The sequence below is a fragment of the Microtus oregoni genome, unplaced genomic scaffold (assembly GCF_018167655.1).
Source record: "Microtus oregoni isolate MIOR12 unplaced genomic scaffold, Mior012 000011F_ref0000422, whole genome shotgun sequence".
Taxonomy (NCBI): Eukaryota; Metazoa; Chordata; class Mammalia; order Rodentia; family Cricetidae; genus Microtus; species Microtus oregoni.
This window is the reverse complement of record NW_024543070.1, coordinates 11,668,683-11,694,380: the sequence shown is the minus strand read 5'-3', so window position 1 is coordinate 11,694,380 and position 25,698 is coordinate 11,668,683. Positions and strand designations below refer to the sequence as shown.

General features: G+C 43.7%; 1 protein-coding gene across 3 annotated transcripts in view; it reads right to left on the bottom strand.

Moving 5' to 3' along the window:
• LOC121453633 (serine/threonine-protein phosphatase 2A 55 kDa regulatory subunit B beta isoform) overlaps positions 1-25,698 on the bottom strand; it is a 401,554-nt gene that overhangs the window by 241,938 nt on the left and 133,918 nt on the right. The window contains exons 1-2 of one of the 3 annotated variants that reach the window (XM_041660533.1): positions 7,025-7,471; positions 6,714-6,907 (exon numbers count right to left, since the gene is read on the bottom strand). The exons of 1 other annotated variant lie outside the window; for it this stretch is intronic. In XM_041660533.1, coding sequence (XP_041516467.1) covers positions 6,714-6,783 — 70 coding nt within the window. In that variant the 5' untranslated portion in view covers positions 6,784-6,907; positions 7,025-7,471. Of the gene's footprint in view, positions 1-6,713; positions 6,908-7,024; positions 7,472-25,698 lie in introns of those variants that run through there. One more of the 3 variants, XM_041660531.1, reaches the window with a different exon arrangement.

Here is a 25,698-nt window from a genome sequence, read left to right as displayed (position 1 = left end):
CACTCTCTCACTGTGGTCCAGGCACTGACAGGGGTTGTCACCAGCCTTTGCAGATGGCAGTGCCTCAGCTCAGCCCAGGAACTCACCTCACTGTCAATATCTTCAGGTGTGGGAGGTGTGGGAGGCACTGAAAATGTTGTTCATAAAACTCCAGCTAGTTTCTCACATCTTGACTTCTTAGTGCCATAACTATTTCATTCCTTTCATATTAGGGAGTAGAACTAATCCATAGGAGTATGTTAGCCAGGGGCTCTAATGCTGGCTGAGGGAACTTAGCTCCCTCTTAGTGAGAGGCTAGAGATGGCCCAGAAATATGCTATGCTATGTTGGGAAAGGCTCCATCCAGGGAACCCAGAAGCACTGGCTAAGCATAGCGGGGTATTTGTCATCAGTAGAATTCAATTTGAATTCCCTCTCCCAAGATCTGGACAAGAAACAGAACAGTTGGGCAAAAAGCAGGTGCCCAGAGTCAAGGCTGTCACAAGCTCCACTCTGGTCATGTTGCTTAAATAAGTATGTTTGCAATACGAATGTGTTTGTGGAGTTTGTTTGGTTCTTTGTATCATGGAATTTATTATTGTGAAATGAGGTTAATACTTGATTAATGCAACCACTTTCCCAGTTTTCACAAGGAGCTTAGATACGTAAACCTGAGAAACACCTAGGAAAACGCCTCAATTGTAGTCAGGACTCATGACACCTTCCCTCAGTTTGGTGTCTAAATTGGACCCGTGGTTTCTTCTTAAATGCAAATGTCAGAGTCTAAGGATGTCAGTCTATAGCTGTGCTCTTTTCACTGAGCATTATCAATATTTTGACAGGACTGGTGTAATAATATTCACCCCAAGTTCACTGCTATATTTCTGACCAGCACTCGTAAAGGGCTTACGCTTGCCCCTGGAGACCTGGTTGCTAATAATGAATACTTGCTGGTAATTTCAATGCACTCTGGTTATTATGTTGAGTTGCAGAACATTTCCTGTCCCCAGAAAGGCCATTGACAATAGCAGACGGCATAAGGCAGATTCTTCCCACCTTCCATTCCAGGCTTTTCTGAGAGCTTACAGTCTCATCCATATGCAATGGAAGTGTACCATCCTGATCTTCCATTAGCATACAAATACCAAAGCAATTGAAGGGACTGGAGGCAGCTTTCTATTGTGGGACACCACCTCCTTTTATTGGTCCAGTGCCTTCCTGTATCTTCATCTTAAAAGTCATCTTTACACACCTGCCCAGATTTAACCATCACAGTATTCCCTTTGGAGTTTACATGGGATGGAGGAGGAATCCCACGTTTGATGCTGCAGAATTTCCCTCAGCTCTCAACTTTAAAGACATCCAAACTCAGCACATCTGAGCCTGGATCCTTTTTTATTTTACCACCTGCTCACACATGACATGTACTCTGAAACTTTTGGTATTTGGGTCATTATGATATCAAAACCCCCATTGCCATGTGAAGTGCTTTTTGCTGTAATTTCTTGATTCCAAACAAGGATCAGTTTCTCGATAACTTCTCACTCAGTGCCTCATGTTCTTCTCTGAAATACTCTTCTCTCAGGTGGCTCATCTGTTCACACGGTTTCAGATAATTTTAATATTCTCTTACTATTGAATCTAATTTAAATATTATGTCTAGGACTTTTTTCTGAGCATCAGAGGCAGATAACTGCCTACTCTAGACCAGTGGTTCTCAAACTGTAGGTCTCCACTCCTTTGGGGTTATATATCAGATATTTACACTATAAATCATAACAGTGGCAAAATTATAATTATGAAGTGGCAACAAAATTATTTTATGGTTTGAGTCACCACAACGTGAGGCACTGTATTAAAGGATTGCAGCATTAGGTGGGTTGAGAACCACAGCTTTATTGTCTTGATGTAAAACTATATGTGCCATGGCTTTCTTCAAACTTACCAACTGCCAAAGTATGTTTCCTGTTTCTCTGCAAGGATCCTGTGTATGGATCCTCAAAGCAAACCTCTGGGAGTTGTCTTCAGCACCAGCTACTGCATTCCCACCCAAACAATCTTATCAAGGAAGTCTGAGACAGTCTTTCCCTACGATGAGTCTCTAATCCACCTGCCAGTCCATGTCTACTGCAGTCATCATCCTGGGTATAAATGTGTCTCCTCCTTATCTCCCGGCTTCCCTTTCTACCCAGCTCATATTCTCCCTTCTAACCCCACCCTACGCAGCAGCCAGACTGAGCTTTTGAAAAAAACAAAACTGATATTTCTCCTTTAGTGAAATCCTTTAGTGGTTTTTTTTTCATCCTTCTTTGGACGAAATCCAAATTCCTTTTGAGCAATGAGGTTCGATAGGATCTGGCCCCTGAATATCTCTTCAGGTTCCCCTCACCCAACCCTTTATTAAGAAAATTTCCAAACAGGCAGCAGAACGAACAAAACTGCTTTATAGTGAGTATCCATGGGCCCACTTGGGTCTTATCATTAAAACCTTACACAGCATTTTATCATACTGCTATCCATTTACCCGCTCCTCTGTTCTTCCATTAATCATTCTTGCGTTTGGTGTATTTCCACATCACTACCAACTCTACCCTCATTTTTAAATACTCGTCCCCTACAGTCCAACAATAGTCATCTCTCCATTCCTTGACTATGTTAGTTGGTTTTGAATCTCTGGGTTCCTGTGCCCATTGTCCCTTCTCCCTAAGACATCTTTGGCTCTTGATAATGTAGATCTCATCCTTCAGTTCACAACCTAAAACTGCCAAATGACAACCTACCCTTGGATCCTAATCTAGACTAGACCTATGTTCTGCCATGGGTGTGCCCTACACATTGACTTGCTAAAGTAATCATCCAATGTTTTACCTCTCCTGCTGGACTGGACATCTCTTGAAGGCAGAGGCCATGTCTGTATTTGAACATGCATTTCTATTTTAACCTTTGCTGAAAGCCAGGTGATATTTCTAGAAAGACTGAAGGCAGAACCCATAACTGGTAGGAACCACATGAAGAAGTTAACCCATTCTTTCTTTAATAATGTATAAACAAGACAGTTTTTCTTAAGGCTTCTGGGAGAAAATGGGGCTCATTGATATAACCAGTAATTAACCAGTGATTAAGAAAATTGCTTAATGACAAGTTCTCTGGCTAGAGGATGACTTCTGCCATGTTCTAATAACTCTTCCCCTCAAAAATACCCCAATCAATATGCAATCTAAACAAGACAGAATGTTTGATATGCAAGCACAGGTAAATGCCACAGCTATGGTGGATTGGGCTGATTTGTGGTAGCCGATATCCTGAATGCTTGCTCTGTATCAGATAATTTTTTCTGGGGTTCTAATGTGAATTCTATTTGTTTTATTTGTTTGTTTTTGTTTTTTGTTTTTTTGAGACAGGGTCTCTCTGTCTAACAACAGTTTTAGCAGTCCTGAAACTAGCTCTTGTAGACCAGGCTGGCCTCAAACTCACAGAGATCCACCTAACTCTGCCTCATGAGTGCCCCACTACTGCCTGGCTGTGAATCCCATGCCCTTTATGACCCCATTTGGAAGTACAAGGTTACTCTAGAAAATCCAAAGACTGCCGTATTGAAAACAGGAGTTTTGATTACTCCGGCAGACATCTAAAAATGCAGAAGGTCCCATTTAGATCTTAGAAATCCAAGACACGAACCCTTGGTTAGAGAATCTTGAGTCCCACATCTGACCGACCAGTAAGTATGTTGACTTTAAGCTTATGGTTACCCCAACTCTGTCACCCATTATATGTCACCTCTGTGCACATTTAAAAATTACTTCTGAGAAGAATTCTACTTTATATGGAAAGAAACTCAGCTCATACACTCTGGAAACCATTGTCATCTTTCTGGTCATAGGAGGTAGGAGGTGGCACGCAGAATTTCCCAGTGAAAACATGTGGGATTTAGGATGGTCTCTACTTGAAGATTACGTGTTCCTAAATGGGTGGCCTTGTAACTAGCAACATCTCCAGGCCTCAGGGGCTTCAGTTGGCATTCCACTCTGGATATGTGGAAATGCACAGAGAAATCTCAGAAGAGTGTTTGGAGTAGAAAATGCCTGATGATGCTGATCCTGACTTGAGAAAGCAAGGAAAGACAGAAAGACAGAAAAAGGTAGGAGAGAGTAGTAATCTTGATGGCCCATAAAGGAGACAGAGAGAGATGAGAGATAGATAGATAGATAGATAGATAGATGAGAGAGAGAGAGAGAGAGAGAGAGAGAAAGAGAGAGAGAGAGAGAGAAAGATCATAGCATTTGCATCGCTCTTAGTCAGATGAGCCTGCCTGCAGCTACCACTTACAATGCAAATTGAGCTTGGAGTCCTTCACAGTAACTACACAGCAAACCCCTTTCAGCTTGAAATAGAACACTGTAGAACACTGCAGTGTGGGGTGATCCAAGCAAAGCAGGGTGGGGGTTGGGGTTCAGAGAAAACATGAAGGAGAGTTTAGGGGAAAATAGTCTGCTGTATTTGAGCATGTAGAAGTGTAAATGTAGAGAGATAATAAAGGAAACAGAGAAATACTATCTACTAAAGGATGAAGAAGATAATCCACCAGTAAGTAGGTTTAAATTGTCAAGAAGAAAAAGAACTTTTGGGGAGAAGACTTGGATCTGGTGCTCTCTTGGGGGCAGGCTGGCACTTCCTCAAATGTTCATTAGAAGGGGCAGATAGGTTCCTTCTCTACTGTCCAGCTCAACTGAAAAATAATAAACCAAGACTAGAGAGAGTTTCTTACACCACCAAGCTTTTATTCCATTTCCCCCTCTTCCCAACTCTTCACTAAGACCAGGTACAGGCATTTATGAGAGACTGATTATATACACCAGAAAAGATCAAAAGCTCTGCTCTATAAGCTCATGCTTCATTGTTACTATACAAACTCAAATGTTTCATCCAGAATTAGAATTTATTAAAAAAACATGCAATTAAATAGGTACAAAGGTAGTATTCAAGACCCTGGAAACAATAAAGAATATCATTTTAAACTTCCTCCTTCCACAAATGACATTCCTATACACCTGGCTCAGTCACCTTCTCACTTTGCTAGGTTTCCTTTTGCCTGTCCAATGTAATATAGGATATATAAAGAAGGCAACCTTCGTTCTTTGTAGTCACACACAGAAAGCTCTCCATTCACCACAAAGCTAACAGACTCAAGGCTGGCTGCTCTGGTGGATGGAAAGCCTAGATGTCATATGCTACCTGGTTACACTCAGTCACAAAGCACAAAGACTTGACATCACACCGCCGCTGTGGAAATAGTTTCAAAAAACCAGCAACAATGGTATTCATCATGGGGCAGGGATGAGTGGTTCATCTTAAAATTCATCCCCAGGGTCTCAGGGCTTGCAGGGCATCTGGTACCACAGACATGGTGGACTCGATGGTCCCCAGACATGGTGATGAAGGAGGTGTTTTTAATAGCACTTGGAGTTCTTCTATCTAAACTTCCAGAGATGCTTGCAGAGGGTGGCACCATGACTCCCTCCCCCCACATGTGTCTTTTTATTTTCCCCAGGCTGGCACTCTTATTTGAACCCCTGCCTTTCTCTGGCATTCTTCTGATATGATTAAGCATTACAGAGATTTCAGCATTCTAGAAGAATCACCTCCGGCTAAGATGCCCCGGGACCTTTTCCCTAAGCACCTTCACACTCTCTTTCTCACACGGGCTGGGCTATTACCATAGGACAATGCAGTGCTTTGTATTAGTTGCCAAACCAAGACCCACAGGTAGAAAATGAAGCTCAAATGCAAAAGTTGTGTCATTTAAATGAAACTAAAACGTCTCGGACACAAAAGGAAGGGTGCTATCCACCTGCTGACTTTCCCTGAAGGCTTGCCCAGTGCTTAGGCTGGTGATAGAGCGAGAGAGAGAGAGAAAGAGAGAGAGAGAGAGAGAGAGAGAGAGAGAGAGAGAGAGAGAGAGCTAGCGAGCACAATTTCACCTCTTGCCAAAGCTCAGCTTGCTGAATACTCCTGCTTTCTGCTGGCTGTTGATTCAGCAGAAAGTACTGCTGCAGAATTCATAATGGTGATTTTTAAAGGCCCCACGGATCCCGTTGCTCGCCCCACGTGTCAGCCTCGTTTGCTCGCCGCGGAACATGATTCCCCTCCTACATTTTAAAAATTTTCTGGCTAACGTACTTCCAGGGGGAGAGGGCTCCCCCACTTTTGCAAAGGGCTTTTTGGGGGTTGTGATTGTCTAAGCAGGTAAGCCAGTGAGTCAGAGAGATGAATGGGCAAGATATGAAGCTGTGCCCTTACTCACTGCAGCCACGGAGAGCCATGGTATCTCGCTATACCCAGAGAGGGGTGGCTCAAGGTCTCACTGGCCCCCTCCCTTCTTCCCTCAGTCCAAGATTCCTGTAAGCATCTTAGGGCAAGAAGGGGTCATTTGCTTCCTTGGGATTATCTGTCTGCCTGGGAGCCGCGCCCTGAAAAGCCTAATCCCTAAAGGCCATTTTGACTCCCGGGGGCACCTGGTCCACCTGCTGCTGAACTGGGGCTCTAGTCACAGAGCCCCGATGGATATGCTGATCCCTAGGCAATTCGGGTGTGAGCCTAGTCTGAGCCTCCGCCCCAGCCCCAGCCCCAGAGACCGGAGGAGTCTCTGCCACTAGGCGCCTGGCCGCTGGGCGAAGCACAGCTATCCGCAACTTGCACCCGACCCCAGCGGCGGAATGCGGCCGAGCTGGCATTACCTTCGGTCGCATAGCTGTGGTCGCGCAGGAAACTGTTGTTGATTTTGCGGGTATCAATGTCCTCCTCCATTGACAGCAGGCTTACTTGCGTGGGAACCAGAAGCCGGCAGACAAGTATCCATGATCCCACCCCGCAGCCAGTCTCACAGGAGAGGGGGGCAGGGGAGCCAGTGGGACTGCACCATGGTCCGAGCCTGAGGAGGAGACGGGGAGGCGGAGAGAGAAGAAAATAAAAACCCGGCAATGGAGCTGTCACCTCCTCCACTCCGTTCTCCGCGGCTGCGGTGGCTCCTCCCGCACGGTGCGCTTACTTCAGCTCCAATTCCCAGCGAGGATGCTGTGCCTGCCTCCTCTGCCTCCGGGTACCAGGAAGCCCTGGTCCCCCACAAGAGGTCTGGTCCTGCTCGACTGCCCAGGAGGCACTCCCAAGCGGGGCTGGGGAGATGCCCAACAGGTTCCCCTTGGTAGGCAGTGGCTTCAAAATGCAAAAAAGAGAGCCCTCCTCCCTTGGGAGAGCGGGCAGCCGCGACAAAATGGTGCCTTTCCGGACCCACACTGCAGTGGCGAGATGGCAGGGGCAGGATTCAGGCTTGCCTTGCCGAGACAAGGGTGCTGGTCCCACGGGAGGGCGGCTCCCACAGGCGGGGGCTAGGAAAGCTGGCAGGGAGCTAGGCAGGGCGCTGTGGCCAGCGCCAGCGCTCTCCACCTCACACCCACAGGCGCGCACTCGCAGCTGCTGCTGCTCCTGCTGCAGGAGGCTGGAGGCGGCTGGTGCATTAAAGGCGAGGCTCCTCCCAACCGCGTCAGCAGCCCCAGGACTCTTCCCCAGCAGCAGTGGGAGTCCAGGCAGAGGCTTCAACTGCTCTCTGTTGCAGAAGTGTGCATGCAGCAGCCAAGGACACCTGGACAGCGAGTGGCTAGCTTGCAGGTTCACGGGGCGGGGTGGGGGGGGGGAGTGGTTGTGGATGCGCTATTTCAACCTCTCCCCTCTGGTGCCACGTAGCCAAGGGTGGCACAGGGCTTGTGCTCAGAGACCCTTAGCTCGTTGCTTTGCTCCAGACACCTGCCTGCACTTCATTCAGGTCTGCATTTAGAAGCAGCTTCCTTTGGGTAGAAGTCCACATCTAGGTCCCTTTTGCTTACGGGATGTGAAGTAGACTGCCCTTACTGAAGTTCAAGGGCGAGAGGCCTGGAGCACCAAACGTGGAGAAAGCTGGAAAAGGAGCTTATTCAAAGATTAGCCCTCTCCGCGAGGACTAGAGAGCAGAACAGGGGCCAGAACTTTGAGACTGCTATCATGCCCGATTGCTTTCCAAGTGGTCTAACATTAACATGTTGGTGTTCGGAAATGCATCAGTGTCTATATGGTCAGAGACGTAGTCTATATAATACAGGCTGAGTTATGGGTCAATATACTACGACTGAAGAAGCACACTCTCTGTAGCCCTTTAAGTTTTCTTTTGGACAGATACAGGGGCTTCTCAGCTCAGGTGTAGCTTCTTCAGAATGTCTACCGTATGCCCTCAGCATAATAGGTCCCTGAATGCAGAAGGAAGACCGGGACCAACGAGAGCCACTGCTACCTGTATAGACTTTAAAGAATCTAATGGCACATACAAAAGACCTGTCTTCTTCAGCTCAGAGCAAAGGCAGGATCCACTCCTCAGCCTACACCTCCCTAAATGGCAAATTCCACATTCGAAAGAAAATGAGCTTGTTACTGTTACGAAACAAACAAAATAATTTAACAGAGCAGTCCAAACCAGGAGAAGAACAATTTGGAAAAGAACTTCTCTCTGATTTCCTTAGGAAGCAGTATGCATTTCTCTGAGTGTCACTGTAGGGAGAGATATCAGCAAATGTCTTGCTCAGTTAAACTCCACGAGTTTAGCCAGATGGGCCCTGAGGGACCTGTGAGTTAATTATATACATACAATGAATGCTTCGGGTAACACAATTTAGAAAGAAGTATTTGAAGTTTTTTTTTTTTTTTAAAAAAAAATGGGAAAACAAGTCCTTAACTGAGGTTGGGAATTGCCACTAGGTTTTAAAGGAAAAAAAAAAATAGATGTTGTCTGGTGGGTGAAAAATAATATTGTTTCCACCCCAAGAAAGTAACTGCATCTTTTGGGGAAGAGGGGAGTCGAAATGCTTTCCTGCAATTAGGAGGTGAAAGGTGGGCTTCCAGTAGATTCTATTTTAGTTTCATGTAGTTATTAAATCTTACATGCTCGTTTGACTCTTTGTTCAGAAGCCACATGTAAAATTTAAGTGACAGATGAGAATTGGTATAAGTTGGTGCAATCTGCTTCATGGTTGTTCTACTGCTGGCTTCTTGCACATTGAGCTGGGAGCCTCACCAAGGCTGCAGGGTTCCCATAGGGACACCTTTCTGCTTCTCTTGGAGACTGGCATGTGGTACAGAAGAAAGCAAAGGAAAAGGATAAGTCCATTTCTCAGGGCATCAGGGAGCAGAGGTGTCTTGCCTTCATATGAAACGATCTGAGAATGCGTACAACAGCAGGGCTGAGGACCTATTGGGAAATTCACTGCCTTGTCAGTTTAGAATATGGGCTGGATCGGAATAGAGTTGTATGATGTAGAGCTGCATGATGTTGTGGGATCAGGCTTATTGGTCAGATTAAGTGTGAGGAATTTTCCATGGTAAGCCATGAGAAATACAACCTTCCCCTAGCCTCTGAGTCAACTAAATTTTCCCTTTGGTATGTTCTGCAATATTCTGCCTGCATTCCCTCCTCAACACAAAAAACACAAGTCATAGGAAGGCAAACGAGAAGGACTTACATTTCCACTCATTAAGTGGACTTCAGAGTTATGGAAGGCTGTTTTTCGTCACTGAGATCACACTATAGACCTCTACTATTTTTTCCAATTATTTTTGCCTTTTTAACAACACTTTATTTTCCAGCATTTGTTTATCATTATTATCGCCAAATATTTTCATCATGTCTCTAATATCAGGTTATCTGCCGCTTAGAGATGCTCGCTTATACTTATTGAATGGTAATACACATTGAGTAAATAAGTAAACTATCGAATATAGTTAGTGGTATTTAGTCTTTTATTCCTCTATCTATGACAAAAATCAGGCAGAAACAATCTACTGTCAGCCTGCAGTTTTCTAGCTTATACCTCCTGCTGCTAGGGGAATAATTGTTCCCATTCAGTCCTACATGTATGTATACTAAAAATTACTAGACATTTGATATGTGCTAGCGTTGGTCTAAATATTGGGAGTACAGACAATATGAAACAAAGTTCCTTTCTTCACAGAAGAATGTGAGCTTTGAGGTGGGCCACATCCTATAATCAAGCCCACTGGTGTGGTGGCTAGGAGCAGAAGAAGCATAAGTTCAAGGCCAGCATGGGCTACACCTTGAAAGGGGGCTGGAAAGATAGCTCGGCAGATAAAGATGCCCACACCCTAGCCTGATGACCTGAATTTGATCTCTAGAACCCACATAGTAGAAGGAGAAACTGACTCCACAAGCTATCCTTTTACTTTCACATTTATACGTGCTCTTTCTCCTCTCTCTCTCTTTCTCTCTCTCTCTCTCTCTCTCTCTCTCTCTCTCTCTCATACACACACACACACACACACACACACACACACACACACACAATGTAATAAAATATTCAAATAGACAGACCATAGCATAACATCAAGTATCAAGCGGTGACATCAGGGAAAGCTTATTTCATCTACCTACTATTATACTCCTGTGTCTGCGAGCAGGTTACACAATCTCACTGAGCCACAGATTCTCTTACCTATAAGTTAGGGAGAAAAATGGCATCAATTTTATAAAACCTCTGTGAAGATAAAATAAAATAACATCTGGAAAGAATGCTTCACTGTTGCTTAGAGGTTTCGTTTTGTTTTGTCGTATTACCACCGTCGATTTCTAGCACACTCGTGTGCCAGGCGAGGACCCAGGATGGAGAGTCCACACGTCAGTTTGTGAGATGGCTAGTTAGTCTCCATCATCACGGACCTTAGCATCCAATTTATAGTTTAAGTAGTGGGCCACAAGCTCCAAAGGGGGTTGTAGAGGGAGCTCGGAAAGGCTGACCTAATTCAGCCTTGAGTCTACATAAAAAGAGCCAATTACAAGTACACCGCACTCCTATGCTACCCCATTCAGCACAACAGGAAGTGGATACGTCTTTTTTTTTCCTCACCCTTGTCCTTGGTCTCCTCTCCCAACACAACTCTCCCTGCTTGCCCAGGTAGGCTAGTGCTTCTGACACACACTGAGACCCTTGAGCGCAACCTATGCCCTTCCCACATTAAACAACCACAACTTTGTTAAACCCTTTGATCCACTCCAGTCTCCTGAGTTATAATGTAGTCTTAAGGTGTCAGGCAGTCCCAGTTTGTACCCCCGCTCAGGCATTTATGAATTCTTTGAGCTTCAGCAAGCAGTTTTGCATCTCTGGGCCTCTGTGTCTACAAAGCAGGCCAGAGCCCTAGCAGTTCCTACCCAGGGTTGTGGAGTGGCTTCAGAGACAATGTAAGGGAAGCACTTGGTCCAGGCTTGGACTAAAGCCAGACCTCTCCAGATGAATGATGACTCTCCACAGTCCTTCATGGAGACCTCTGTCTGCCGAGAGGCACACTACATGTCGGTCTGCCCCATGAACACAAGTGACCTAGAAACCAGAGTGTTATGATCTCTGGTTGTCTTGATGAACAGCTAGAAGCAATATAGATGATATTTTAGCACCTTGCAAAAGAAGCCTACAAGCTATAATGCTGATATAAATGTGAGGAAAGAAGACTTTTCCTTCTTGGTGCCTCTGTGGCTTCAGATTTAACTACACATCCTCAATGGAGGAATCCCATGGATTTCCTTTCCAGGAATTCCACTCACCCAATGTCCACCCTACTCTCTGAGGTGGTTTAAGCGCTGGCTGCCCAGAGACTGACTTCCTGAATGTCAAGCAAGTTTGTAATTCTTTCTTGTGCATGCTACAGCATGTAATCCTCCATGAGTAATTCTTTAGTATGGCATTTCACTTAGGAAAGGAAAACAAAGCCTTTTGTGGGACCTTTGTACACTGTGTGAAGATATACTGCTGTGACTTGCTTAATAAAGAGCTGAACAGTCAATAGCTAGGCAATAGGTATAGGTGGGATTTCTCGGGAGAGAAAGGAAGAGGAGAAAAAAATTAAGGGGTGGGAGACACAGAGAAGAAGATGGAAGAGAGGTAATGCCACATGACAAAACATAGATTAATATAAGTGGATTAATTTAAGGTATAAGTGCTAGTTAGGACCGAGCCTAAGCTACAGGCCAAGCTTTAATAATTAATAAGAAGTCTCCATGTCAGCTGACTGGCAGAACAGAAAAAGAATTGCTACAAAAGTCTTCGGCCCTCCCAGTGCTGTATGGACTTCAGATTAGGGACTACTTGGGACCAAGATGTGTAGGATGCACATCTCTGTCCAGTCGGGTCTCAAGTGATGTTATGATGGTGGTATAAGACCTGAAATAGGTTGTGATGACAGTTATATCAAAGAAATAATAAGTTTCTTAGAATAACTATGTACACCAAGTTGTTATTTTTTAAATGTGAGATCCAGTCTTTAAACAATTACTAGCAATTAGCAGATCAATAGAAACTCACCACTTGCTGCAGTATCTTTACTGCACCCCATTGCACCCACCCCTTTGCACCCACCCCTCTGCACCCACCCCTCTGCACCCACCCCTCTGCACCCACCCCTCTGCACCCACCCCTCTGCACCCACCCCTCTGCACCCATCCCTTGCTGAAGTATCTTTATTGCATCCCTGTGTTCCTACTCTTTTGTGCCTATTCCTTGCTATCTTTGCACTCGCCTATTATCTGTTCTAAGTTTTGTCTTATTTCTCAACACTATTTTCCTAAACTGAGTCAATTCCAGACCATTCCATTATCTAAGGAACTTCTATGACAATATTAAACAACTCTTAAATTCTTACTTTTAACAAAAAGATTACTCATATTTATCAGAATTTTTTTATTTTTTAGACAGGGTTTCCCTGTTTAACAGTCCTAGCTGTCCTGGAACTAGCTTGTAGACCAGGCTGGCTTTGAACTCTCAAAGATCCACCTGCCTCTGCCTCCTAAGTGCTGGTATTAAAGGCATGTGCTACCACTGCCTGACTATCAGAAGAAATCTTATGAATCCTTTGATTCCTTTCAAGTTGGTTATGACATTATCATGGTAGACTCCTGAATGATTGCTTCTGGAAGGTTCCTACACCCGACAGTGTAAGAAACGCTGGTCAATCTCACTCTCCAGGAATCTTCCTTTTCTACAGTCCAGGCCCCATAGTTTCTTCACCCTTGCCTTGATAAGCCTAGGTGTGAATCAAAAATATCTACAAAAACATTCATTGGCAGCTCCTCTTCTTGTCTACTGTGGTGCTGATGAAAACAGAACCAAAGCACAAAATCCAAAGCCCAGATCTGAGGGCCAAAGAGAAAACATCATCTTACACTGTTCTCAATCAGTGGTTCTGGAGTTAATACTGGCTGTCTTGTACAGGGTAGTTTTAATTTGCATCATATTTGTTAAGTACAAGCAATGATCTCCAAAACCAGTTAAGCAGCTCTGGGGGCACTGTCTAGCACCTGCTTATCATACACAAAGCAAAGCGTTAGTATACTTTATAAAGAAGAATATATTGAAAAACAACTTGTAGATCTAAAACAATGTACCAAAAATATCACTTTATAGAAGTTACCCTTAGAAAATAAGGTAAGGTTCAAGAAAAAAAAACTTAGACATGAAGTTATTTCTCAGAGTCTTGTTTGAGGAGTGGGTAACAACTTAAGCATCCATTAACAGAATTAGTTGCACAAATGATGGTGTCTTCACATATTGAGCAACTATTGAGTTCTTGATGCAATAATGATGGTTAACATTTAATGAGCATAGGCACTAGGCTCTGTGCAAAGGGCTTTATTTTCTCCATCTCACTGAATACTCTCTATAGTTCCTAAATTAAGCCCTATAATAATTTCCATTTTACTGAAGGTAGAAGAGCGTTAAAGAAGGGACTTGTCAGAGAAATAGGAGTCTGGCTCAGCCACGTTGGGTCTCTGAAGCCCATGCCCTTAACCACTGTGCTTGGTGGAGGTGAGTAGCAAGGGTCGCAATGGGATCTCCTCAGTTTCTTTTCTAAACTACCTGCCTCTAGATTTCTGATTTGTACCTCATCAGGGTGAATATTCTGTCAACTGAAAGTCATAACTGTGAGGTTGGTGAGGATGTGATAAAATCCTTGGGACTTTGGGACTGCAGAGTGTAGCCACACCGCATGTCACAGTTACTCAAACCTTTGCCATTTTACAGGGCACAGCGATTGCCACACCACCTATACACAGTCAAAAGAACGGAAAGCACAAAAAGGTTTGTGCATGAATGTTCACAGCTGTATTATTCAAAATAACCCCAAAGTGGATACAACACAAATGCCCATTGATTGATGGACACACACACACACACACACATACACACACACACACTTGCACACACACACTTGCACACACACTGCAATAGCATTTAGCAAGAGAAAGCAGTGAAGTATTGATACATGCCATGTCACAGATGAAACTTAACAAAAACTATGGCTGGTGAAAGAAGCCAGACAAAAAAATCCATTTTGAAAAGTTAGTAGGCAGATTTGTAGGGAGAAAATAGATTAGTGACTATCAGGGGCTGTGGGGGAGGGGATGTAGGATCTGCTACTGGGTTCAAGAGCTCTTTTTAGGGTAGCAAAAATGTTCTAAAATTAGAGAGAGGACACAGATGCTTACACAAGTCCGATGATCCCCAAGACTGATGAGTACGGTGCTTTCAAACATTAGATTTTATGGAGTGTAAGTTACATCTGAATAGAGCTCTTCCTAAAGGATGAGTAACAAGCCATTGCCACCATCACTGCTGGCATTCCCAGTGAGAGCTGTGTCCTTCAGACTTACCAGAACATCTCACGGTAAAGGTAGTTGTTAAGGTTCTACCATAAAAATGGCAAAGAGCAGAGTAAGCTGCTGCCAGTTTTAGACAAAAAGGTGAACATGACATGGCTATGTGGAATCTTTATAAACCTCTTGCCCTGGTATTTTTGTCAAAAACAAAGCAAAACAAAACCCTAACAAACAAACTACCACCACCACCACCACCAAACCACAAAATAAAAACCCTTAAACTCTTAGAATGTGTCATTTTCTAGTAATAGAAAATAAAAAATAAATTGATTACATGAAGTATTTTATAGGCCAAAGCCTTGTGTTGGAAAGATCAGATCATCCTTTGTTCATGGAAGTCGGAAGAAACTTGTAAGAAAAGGTGCCTATGATCAGTGTGCACACAATGCACTGAGCCTCAGAAAAGTGATACAAGTATTTGTCATGAATTTGACTGCTGCCACATTGAAAAGCTTAGAAAAACAGAAGTCATTCATTTTAATAATTGCTTTAAATGCCTAGTTTATGAAAATACAATTATTTCAATACATTCCAAAATATATAATTTCAACATGCAATCAATACAAAAATATTTGATTCACTACAAAGTTAGCTTTCTTTTGTACCAATCTTTGAAAAAAAAAAGGTTTATATTTAGAAATGTCTCAAAATTAGCTATAGTTCTAGGGGTAAGTAACCAGATATGCTAGGGTTTTCCCAGACTGAACAGCAAAGGTGTAGAGGAACTGCTCCCAAAAATGTCATTCCATTGACAGAAAAGCATTTTTACATATTCTTTCAGAAACAGTTATTCTACTAAGGACTGGATATAACATTTGATGACCCTCAAAACTATTTCAGGTTATACAATCAAAATATAAAAATATGTATGGTCATAAATTTTTACTTAAGATTATTTGAATGCAATTTTCATTTCACTCTTGAACTGCCAAACTGAATGAACAGAGTAACCAAATACAAAAACTGTAAACGTACCTACCTGGCATACCATAACCCATAGTTACTCTCTGGCAGTTACCCATCAAATAGGCCAACTGCTTGGCCAAACACCTATGGCTTCAGTTTCAGCTGGGAGACAAAACCCAATATAGGCAGATGTCTTCCCAAAAAAGATTTTTTATGGTTGTTTATCTCCAAACTGTTATGGCGCAGGCATCGTTTCTCATATATGAGAACAACAAGGGCTTTCGTAGATTAGATTGGAGAGCAGAATTTTGTGGTCACATGCTCAATGGAAGACTCTCTGATGACGTCTAGAATTTGGTGCTTCACTGCCTTTGAGACAGCTATGGGAAAGTTTTAAGTGTGCAGCAGCACAGCCTTCTCTTCAAGGTACTTTCCCTTCTGGTTCCTGCCCTCTATTCCTCTGAGCTGCCTGGATGTTAGCTCTGAGGCACACCTGCTGGGTTTTCCTCATTGCTTTGACTTGTAGAGGTCAGAGTCCTGGACTTCACATCCCCAGCTCTTTCCTCAGTTAGCACCCAGATGATTTCGTAGCTCCAGATCTGAGCTTTGAGCATGGACCTCTCCCCTAATCTTAGCAGCTGAGCCGACGTTCCCCTGGGTGCCTATGCAACATCTCCATCCTTAGAGCTGCCTGCTATGCCAGCTCCACTTCCTGTCACTGAGTTCCTCTCTTCCCCGCATGCTTCCCATCAAATCTGCCAGCTCTAACTTCAACATGTATCTGTAATTGACCAATTTTCACTATCCCAGCTGCTATGCCATGCTGCCCACGCTGCTCTGCTCTAGTTACCAAGAGTGTTTCAACACGAGCCACTCTCCAGGCCTCCTGAAGCAGCCTGCTCCACCAGCACAGGGTTTATTTTTAAGATTTTAAGTGTGTGTGTGTGTGTGTGTGTGTGTGTGTGTGTGCACAGATTTGTGCGCATAAATGCAGTGCTCACAGAGGTCAGGAGAAGGCATCAGAACCTCTTGAGCTGGAGTCAAAGGACATTATGTGTGAGCCACTTGATATGGGTGCTGAGATACAAGCTCTTCACTGCTGATCCTATTAAAAGCTAAGGTTCAGGTCCTTAGTTTACCATAGTTTATTCCCTGTAGCAAAGTCAGTCCTTTAAAATGTAGATCATTCCATGTCCTTTTCTACTCAAAGCCTTTTGTTAAGTTCCTATATGTTTGGACCAAAAGCTTCTTGAGATGTGGAAGGATTTGGCTCTGGCTATAGTTCCATTTTTTTTTTTTTTTGTCTTCTCTGAAGTACCACCAAATATTTCCAACTCCCCCACTGACATAGGGTCATCCTAATTGCTCATTAAATATCACAGGGATAATACTCTTACTCCAGAACCTTTGAATCTGGTTTCCTCTCTGATCTCAAGTCCATCATCAGGTATTAGCATAACTCAGGGATTCACTTCTTTGGGGAATCAACCTTTCTAAGGTGGTTTCCTCTATATAAATAAAGCCATACCCAGCAATCCTCCACCAATCCTCTATTCCCGTGGTGCAAACAGAGAGTATACATTGGTCTGTCTTTGGTTACGATACAAGGAGAGAATGATATTTGGGGAGTCGGGAATTCCTTGTACCCTATACTTAGCACTCACAACAGTGCCTGCTTTGTTAGTTACTCTAAGCAGTGGTTGTCAATCTGTGAGTCTCTATCCCTTTGAGAGTCGCATATCAAAGATTCTTCATAACAGACATTTACATTACAACTCATAACAGTAGCAAAATTATAGTTAGAAAGTAGCCACAAGATAATTTTATGGTTGGGCTCACCATAACATGAAGAACTGTATTAAAGATCCATAATACTAAGAAGGTTGAGAACCAGTGTTTGCGGTAAGGTGTCTTTGGCTTCACTTTTTGAGTCCAGGTCTAATGCAGCTCAGGTTGGCCTCAAACTCACTCTATAGCGGAGACCTCTGACTTTCTAACCCTCCAGCCTTCACTTCCTCAGTGCTGGGATTACAGTTGTGTGTTACCATGGCTGGTTTATGTAGTCCTGGGGATCTAATCCTGGGCATTGGGTATACTAGGCAAACAAACTACCAATGACAGTTGAACTATATCCCAGCCTTCTAATGCACCCAAGTGTGTGTGTTTTTAAAGAATGGTGGTTTGAATAGGAATGACAAACCTGTGTGTCTGAATGCTTGTCTCATAGGGAGTGGCACTATTAGGGAGGTGTGGCGTTGGAGGAAGTGTGTCACTGTGCAGGCGGGCTTTGGGGTTTCAGATGCTTAAGGCCAGGCACAGGGGCACACAGTTATTTCCCTATAACCTTTGGATCAAGACGTAGAACTCTCAGTTCTGTCTCTAGCACCATGGCTGGCTGCATGCTGCTGTGTCCTACCATGATGATGATGGACTAGACATCTGAAACAGTAAGCCACCCACTGAAATGTTTTCCTTCATAAGAGTTGCCATGGTCGTGGTGTGTCTTTATAACAATAGAAACCCTAAGACAAAGTAATGAACAGTAAAACGTAACATTTGACCTAGCCCCAACAGAAGCTGGCCCTTTCTTTAAGCTGCAGGAGGTAAAGCTGTGTTATACATGTGAACAGTTCGTACTTTAGGTTGGGGGACAGCTACAGGGCACCTTAGGGTAGAACCAACTACAGTACAGTGATTACTTGATTTGGGCTGGGAGCTTTGGGTCACATGATCTTCCATGCACCTAGTTACTGAGTCCAATTCTGTGGCAATCATTAACAACTTAGTCATGCCCATGGGACCTGCGCAATGGTGTTCCAATGGCAAGCCCGACCACCAGGCTTAGAAAAGCTCTGGAGGTTGATGGTACCCTGGGCAGGTTGTCATAGTGATGACAGTAGGGTGATATGCTGAAAACAAGGGAAGCTTTGCCCGAGATGCCTCCAGATCATGTTCAATACAATGCTTCCTTGGTTGACCTTAATATGTACTTTTCCCTATAACGAGCTGGAACCGTGTCTATGACAGCATTCAATGAGTTTTGCTAATTCTCCTGACAAAGTATTGAAATTGGGGTTAATTTGGGACCTTCTATTTGTAGCTGATGCCAGGAATTAGGGTAATCTTGAGGACAGTTCTTCCAAATTTTACAGCTTGCCTAATTCTCGGTAGTGTGAAATACTCTTTTGACAAGGTTCAGGTTGGAAGGTGGGCTTATAGGCCATTAGGTTTGGCCCATCATCATTTTGTGGACAGGAAACTGAACTATAGAGAAAGGGAGAGACATGCCCAGATTACCTAGTGATTTAGTAATTGGCCCGAAGTATTACATTAGTTAGCATGTCTTCTAGGCTCCACCACTAGGATGCTTGATAACTTTCATGACTGACAAGTATTACAAAGTGTATATATACCACATTTTTAGTAGCCCTAAAATCATATACATACAAGTAATATTATATGAACTGAGCAGTTAGCATCTATATATTTGAGTGTGTGTGTGTGTGTATCATAACAATTAGAAAATAGAGTTCATAAAATTGAGAGAGAGAGAGAGAGAGAGAGAGAGAGAGAGAGAGAGAGATGGAGAGGTGGGGGAGGCATGAAAAGAGTTGGAGGAAGAAAAACAGGAAAACGATGCAATTATACTTTAATTAAAAAATTAAAAAAATTCCCCAAATCAGTAGGCCCAGTTAAATAAAACTACAAAGTAACTGGTTTGTCTTGCCTGCTCTTCTGCCCTGTTCTGAACCACAAAGGAGCTGTAGAAGAGGATCATGGATCATCAATCTTCCTGGTCCACAGAGAGAGAGAGATCTGAGCAGGAAGTCTCTGTTTACTGGGAACCAGCCCCAAATACCCCTTCCCACACCTCCATAGTCTGTTATTTTCCTCACCTTAAGCAGAAAACTGCTGACCACAGGCAATTTTAGAGGCCACAGGATGGACCACATCACAAATTTTGCCCAGCATGTCAGAAACATGGTGAAGGGTTCAAGGTGTTACACAAACAAGGCTGCTGTCCTCAGTGTGAGGACACTGGTGTGGCAAGCAAAAGAAGGCAGAATCCCAGTGCTATGTGCACCTTGAACTTGCAAGCAAGGTTGTGTATATTTTAAACTCAATAAATATTTATGGAATAAACGCAGGAGGAAAATAATCATATTAAACCTCCCTCAAATAGAGACCCTGCAATTTCCATTTGGCATCTGACAGAGCCACAAGGACTGAACTGGAGATAAAGATGAAAGAGTATGGATTTACATCTGAAAAGTAGCGTAGGTTCCCCGGACAATGGCTTGAACACGTGGGGATCGCAGACGTTTTGGAGAACTGAATGCAATATTTGGATTCCTTCCCTGGGTGTGTGAGGTGGTGGGACCTGGGGTGACAAAGCTTGGGTGCTTACTGCTTCCAAATGCTGACTCACTAAGTCTGCTTTACATAGTAGAGAAGAACAACAAACTTGCCTGCAGGCCAAGGAAAGGTATGAGGTTGAAGGCAGGTTTCGAAGCCTGCTGCCAGCTGGGCACACTTGGGTGGGAGGAATAAAAGTGTTATCACATAGGCCACACTTGCTGGTAAAGCTACAAGACTCCATTTGAGTCTTCTCAGACAGGTAAGATAAAAGAGGCAAACTTAAGGACCATGCTTTTGAGAACCTGATTGGTTCTGAGTTCAGATCTTGGCTTTGATGTAATTGTGGGTGAGGTGATAATCATGTTTGTTTTTAATTTCATTTGCAAAAGGGTTAGCAGCAGTCACGTCACAGAGTGGTTGCATAGTCTAAAACGGCACACGGCATATAACACATCCAGTAACAGTGAGCGCTCGTCATCATATACGGGTAACTGTAACTGCTCTGTGCCTGTCATTGCCGGGTTAATTCACTTGTCCAGTTCTCATTCTGGAATTGTTTCACTCTTACTGTTTTTATTTTTCCAAGTTTGCTCAAAGCCATAGTTGCAGGACTAAGCAGTATGAAATTGCTGGTGTGAGTGGGTTTGTGAGGAGGCGGGTCTTCACCCGCCACCAGACGTGCCTCGCTTGCTGTGTGCTTACCACGAGCCTTTGAAGGCACTGGCAGGGAGCTCACACCTTGATGGGAGAGATAAGGTTTGAAATGTATGTTCAGGTGATGGAACCTCCACAGCGTAAAGATTTAGAGGCATTTACCCAAGTGAGGAGGGTGTCAGCGGGTAAAAAGTATGCACGAGGTACCAGCCCGCCACGCTGAGACTGTTATGTGCCGGAGCCACTGTAAAATAAAACCACAAGGTTCTCTGTTCACAAAGCATTAGGGATTTTAAGACGGCAAAAGCAGAATGTGTTGTCAAGCATGACATGCTGTGTGTGAGGAGGACTTATGTTACTGAATGTGCTGTAGACCGTGGAGCTGGCCCAGCCTTGAAGGACAGGAGAACTCAGAGAGTGATTACCAGATTACCATCTTTGGCGCAACAACACTGTCCGAATTGCTGGCTAAACCTTTCCTATCTCCCTCTTCGTATACTCTCTTGTACTTTTCCTTCTAATTTAAATGTTTCTACTGCTTTAAGAAAACCCACACAGATCTTATTCTTCAAATCCCAGCTTAGCCCCAGCTTAGAGAAAACATGATAGAATGAAGAGCCCAGACTCAAAATTCAACAGGCAAGGGAGGAGCCTGCTTTCCATCAACACTGAATAGCAGGCAATGTTTATCTGTTCTCTGTAAGTCAGTGTACTGAACCAGTGGGCAGCCAACTGGAAATCTCTCACAAAGTAGGCAGGAGGATTTGACCAGAGACCATATTATGTTTTTTGGCCACCCAGACCCAAATAATCACAAAGAAACTATATTAGTTACCAATAGCTTAGGTGTATTTCTAGCTAGCTGTTACATCTTAATTAACTCATTTTTATTCATCTGTGTATCGCCACAAGGATGTGGCTTACCTTATGGTTCTGGTGTCTGTCTCCTTTGGTAGCTACATGGCATCTCCCTGACTCTGTCTTCTTTCTCCCAACATTCAATTTACTTTTCCTGCCTAGCTCTATTCTGCTCTGCCAGGCCAAAGCAGCTTCTTTATTAACCAACGGTAATGAAATATATCATAGCATCCAGAAGGGAATCCCATATCGGAAGGATCACCAGACTTCACAAATACAGTAGGAGCTTAAAACACTCACATCCCACCAGACTTCACAAATACAGTAGGAGCTTAAAACACTCACATCCCACATAGACACAAAACTTAAAAAAAGTACTCTTGATAAAGTTTCCTTCATTTTTGCAAGCGCAAATAGGACATACAAAATGCCCACTAACATACACACTCACATACACATGCATACATGCGCACACACGCAGACATGCATGCTGTTTCTCTCTCTCTCTCTCTCTCTCTCTCTCTCTCTCTCTCTCTCTCTCACACACACACACACACACACACACATACACACACACACACACACACACACAGAGCCCCCAACAGTTCCTGCCCACACACACACACACACACACACACACACACACACACACACGCATGTGGACATGTCTGTTTCCACAACAGAATCCTAATTAGCTTTGGCTTATATGAATCTGTTTTCTTGTTCTCTTATTTAACTTCTTTTGGTTCTTGAGTCGATCTTTTATGAATCCCACTTTACTCTCTTCACTAAATTAGCACTAATCTTTCTGAAACACAGATCTGGCTTTCTGTCACTCTAATTTGAAGCGTTGCCTATAACAGTTTCCTAAACCCAAAGACACAGAATTATCGATGTCTTTTGAGGTATCATCAGTGTGTAGTAAAATAGGTACAGAAATTGACACCCCGCAAACCATACAATAAAACCAATCACCCCACATGATCTTATAGTTGCTGTTTCTCTTGATGTGATAAAAACACCATGACCAAAAGCAACCTGGAGAGGAAAGGGTTTATTTCATCTTACACTTCCAGGCCATGCTCCATCATCAAGGAAAGTCAGAGTAGAAACCCAAGGCAGGAACCTGGGCATAGAATTGGAAGCAGAGGCTATAGAAGATCTATGCTCACTGGTATGATTCCCAGGGCTTGCTCCATTTGATATCTCATACATCACTGCACAAACTGCCCAGAGATAGCAGTACTCACAGTGGGCTGGGCCTGTTCACATCAATCAAGAAAATGCTCCACAGACTTATCCAGAGGACAGTCTAGTGGAGACATTTTCTCAGCTGTGGTTCCTTCTTCTTAGATGTCAAAGCTATGTCAAGTTGACAAACAACAACAACAACAACAACAACAACAACAACAATAAAAACCCCACAAGACAAGAAACAACAACCACAGCCCTATGATGCGGCTTCTGTTGGAGGTGTCTAATGCACGTCAAAAGACAGAATTCCTGTCATAAAGAAGTTAATTTAGCTTTTTCTAGGCTGGAATTTCCTGTAATAAATGGATTCTATTTACTTTCTACAGAAAGATACTGCCAGTTGCAGGCCTGAAATTTGTCAGGCTCGTGGGTGCATCTTGTGAGCTTCTGTAATCAGCCCCCTCCAGAATCTCTGGGTTTCTATGCCTCCTCCTACCTATGCCCTATCCTCTAGAACCAGTGGGCCATTTCTAGTTTTTTGAGGAACTTTGAACTTTGCACTACTGTGCTTGCTGTCAACAATATCTTCCTACTATTCATCCCTTCATTGATTCCCCAGTGACGTGTCATTTGTCCCTTAAGGCCCTGATCAATCATCCTGTAAAGACATGCCACTGTCAATAACTGCTTCCTATCCGATTTTCAAGAGTTGATTATTTCTCCAAAATTTTGTAGTCAAAATAATTCTGATATTTGTTAAACAGATTTTGGTCCCAGATGCTCAGGAGCAGATTGCAGTGTAGACAACCTTTCTAAAGGGTCAAAGTAGCTAATGCTTGCTTGGAAAGAGAAGAGCAGATCATTTCTCTTTCTGTCTCTTGAGGGCTGTCCACTTCTCCTTAGTTTTCTAATCAAGAAGCTCTGCGAACAGTCCCAACCTTACCCTTTCTCTTCATCCACAGTAGCATAGACCCACATAGCAGCTGCCCTTTGATAAGGTCTTCAACTCATGTAGCCACTAACTCAACTCAGGCCACTGCCACGTCTCAGCATGCTTCCTCCTGTGGCCCCTTAGCAAATTTTCCATTCTCCATGCACCATCCCCTGTAGCACAAATCTGAAGTTCCAGTTAACCCTCCAATAATCCCTAAATGCTTCCCATAACTCTTAGTGAAAGATAAATCCAAGGACCCTTAAGACAGAGCCACAAACCTATAAGAGCTGGGGAGGACTTTTCTACGCTCATTTCCATCAGTTAAGATCTCATGGTCTACACTGGGAACCTTTAGGAGCCCATGGGAGTTTCCCAGGCTTTCTGGGCATCTGTGTGTATTTTATTTCTCTTGACATTCTCTTCTGCTCTTCCTCTGGACAATTCTGAGGCTCTAGACACTAATGGAGGATGATGTCCTTCTACTGTTTGCTTACACATCTGGGTATTATCTCTGTTGTGACTCTTTGGGTCTGCTCTGTGTCTTACTCATGGCTGGATCTGTGCCTAACAGAAGCAACATGAACTTGTAGGTTTGAATGAATCGTTTTTTAATCTGTTAGTTGACTGGATCAAAGAATAAATAAATGGATGAAAGAAAGTGAAGCCAAGAGGGGCAATATGTGTGTCATGAGAGAAGGGACTTAAAGCATTATCTTGTTCCTTTGGTCTTTATCTCCTGTGTCAACATCCATCTTATTCCCTTCTGTGCCCGGAGCTCTGTGAGTTCACTCCAACTGCAGGGCCTTTGCATTTTCCTGAGCTTTCTTTCTTCTCTTGCCCATAATTAAAGCTGCCCTATACTTCAGAGTATTCATCCTTCCACAGGATTCTCACTGACACAGACCATGCCGGCCTCTCTACAATGTGTCTGTCAATACCCCGTGTCCCTTTCTCTGCTCCCACCATGGTCTGCAGGTGCTCACTGAGTTATACAGTACATGGTAAAGTCAGGAGAGAATCACACTTCTTATTTGCTACTAGGTCCTGGTGCCTTTGTATAGGGCCTGGCAAGCAAGTGTGGTTGTTTAATGGAGGCAAGACTAAAAACAATGTCTCATCAGCAATTTGGGTTTGTTTTTGTACCGTGTACACGGTGATGGAGGAAGGTCATTGGTTAAATAAAAAGAAACTGCTTGGCCCTCATTGGTTAGAAGATAGGTGGGAGGAGTAAAAAGAACAGAACGCTGGGAGGAAGAGGAAGTGAGCTCAGACTCCACAGCTCTCCTCTCGGGAGCAGACGCCTCAGAGAGACGCCATGCTCCCAGCTCCCAGGCAGACGCACGCGATGAAGCTCCGATCCAGGATGGACGTAGGCTAGAATTTTCCCGGTAAGCGCACCTAGGGGCGCTACACAGATGATTAGAAATGGGCTAAATTAATATGTGAGAATTAGCCTAGAAGAGGCTAGATAGAAATGGGCCAAGCAGTGATTAAATGAATACAGTTTGTGTGTTGTTATTTCGGGCATAAGCTAGCCAGGCAGCCGGGGTGCTGGGGACACAGCCCTGCCGCCCTTATTACTACAAATGGCACCCAACGTGGGGCTCGAACCCACGACCCTGAGATTAAGAGTCTCATGCTCTACCGACTGAGCTAGCAGCCCCGCTGCCCTTATTACTACAACACGGTAGGGCTTAGAAGGTGATAGCTGTTTATTAAAATAAAGCCTGGAACTTTTTTTTTTGTGTGTGTCTGCAAACAGCTTTTAACTACTATGCTCAAAGGAAATAAATCTATCTCCACAAACTTAGCAGTGTATGCATATGTTCATGCCTCCTTGAAATAAGTTTTTTAGCTCCTTTGAAATAAATGTTGTCAAAAGCCTCCCATCTGCCAGGCTCCCAACTCCACCTCATTAGGCAAATAAGTAGCCGCAGAGTCCGTGTCCACCACAGGAGAGCACAGGAGCACTAACGCATCCATCCCATAATGGGCTCTAATTGGGGCACACTGGTTTGTCATGTCACAGCTTAGTCAGTGCTGCTTCAATAGGTAATTATTAAAATGGAAAACAAAC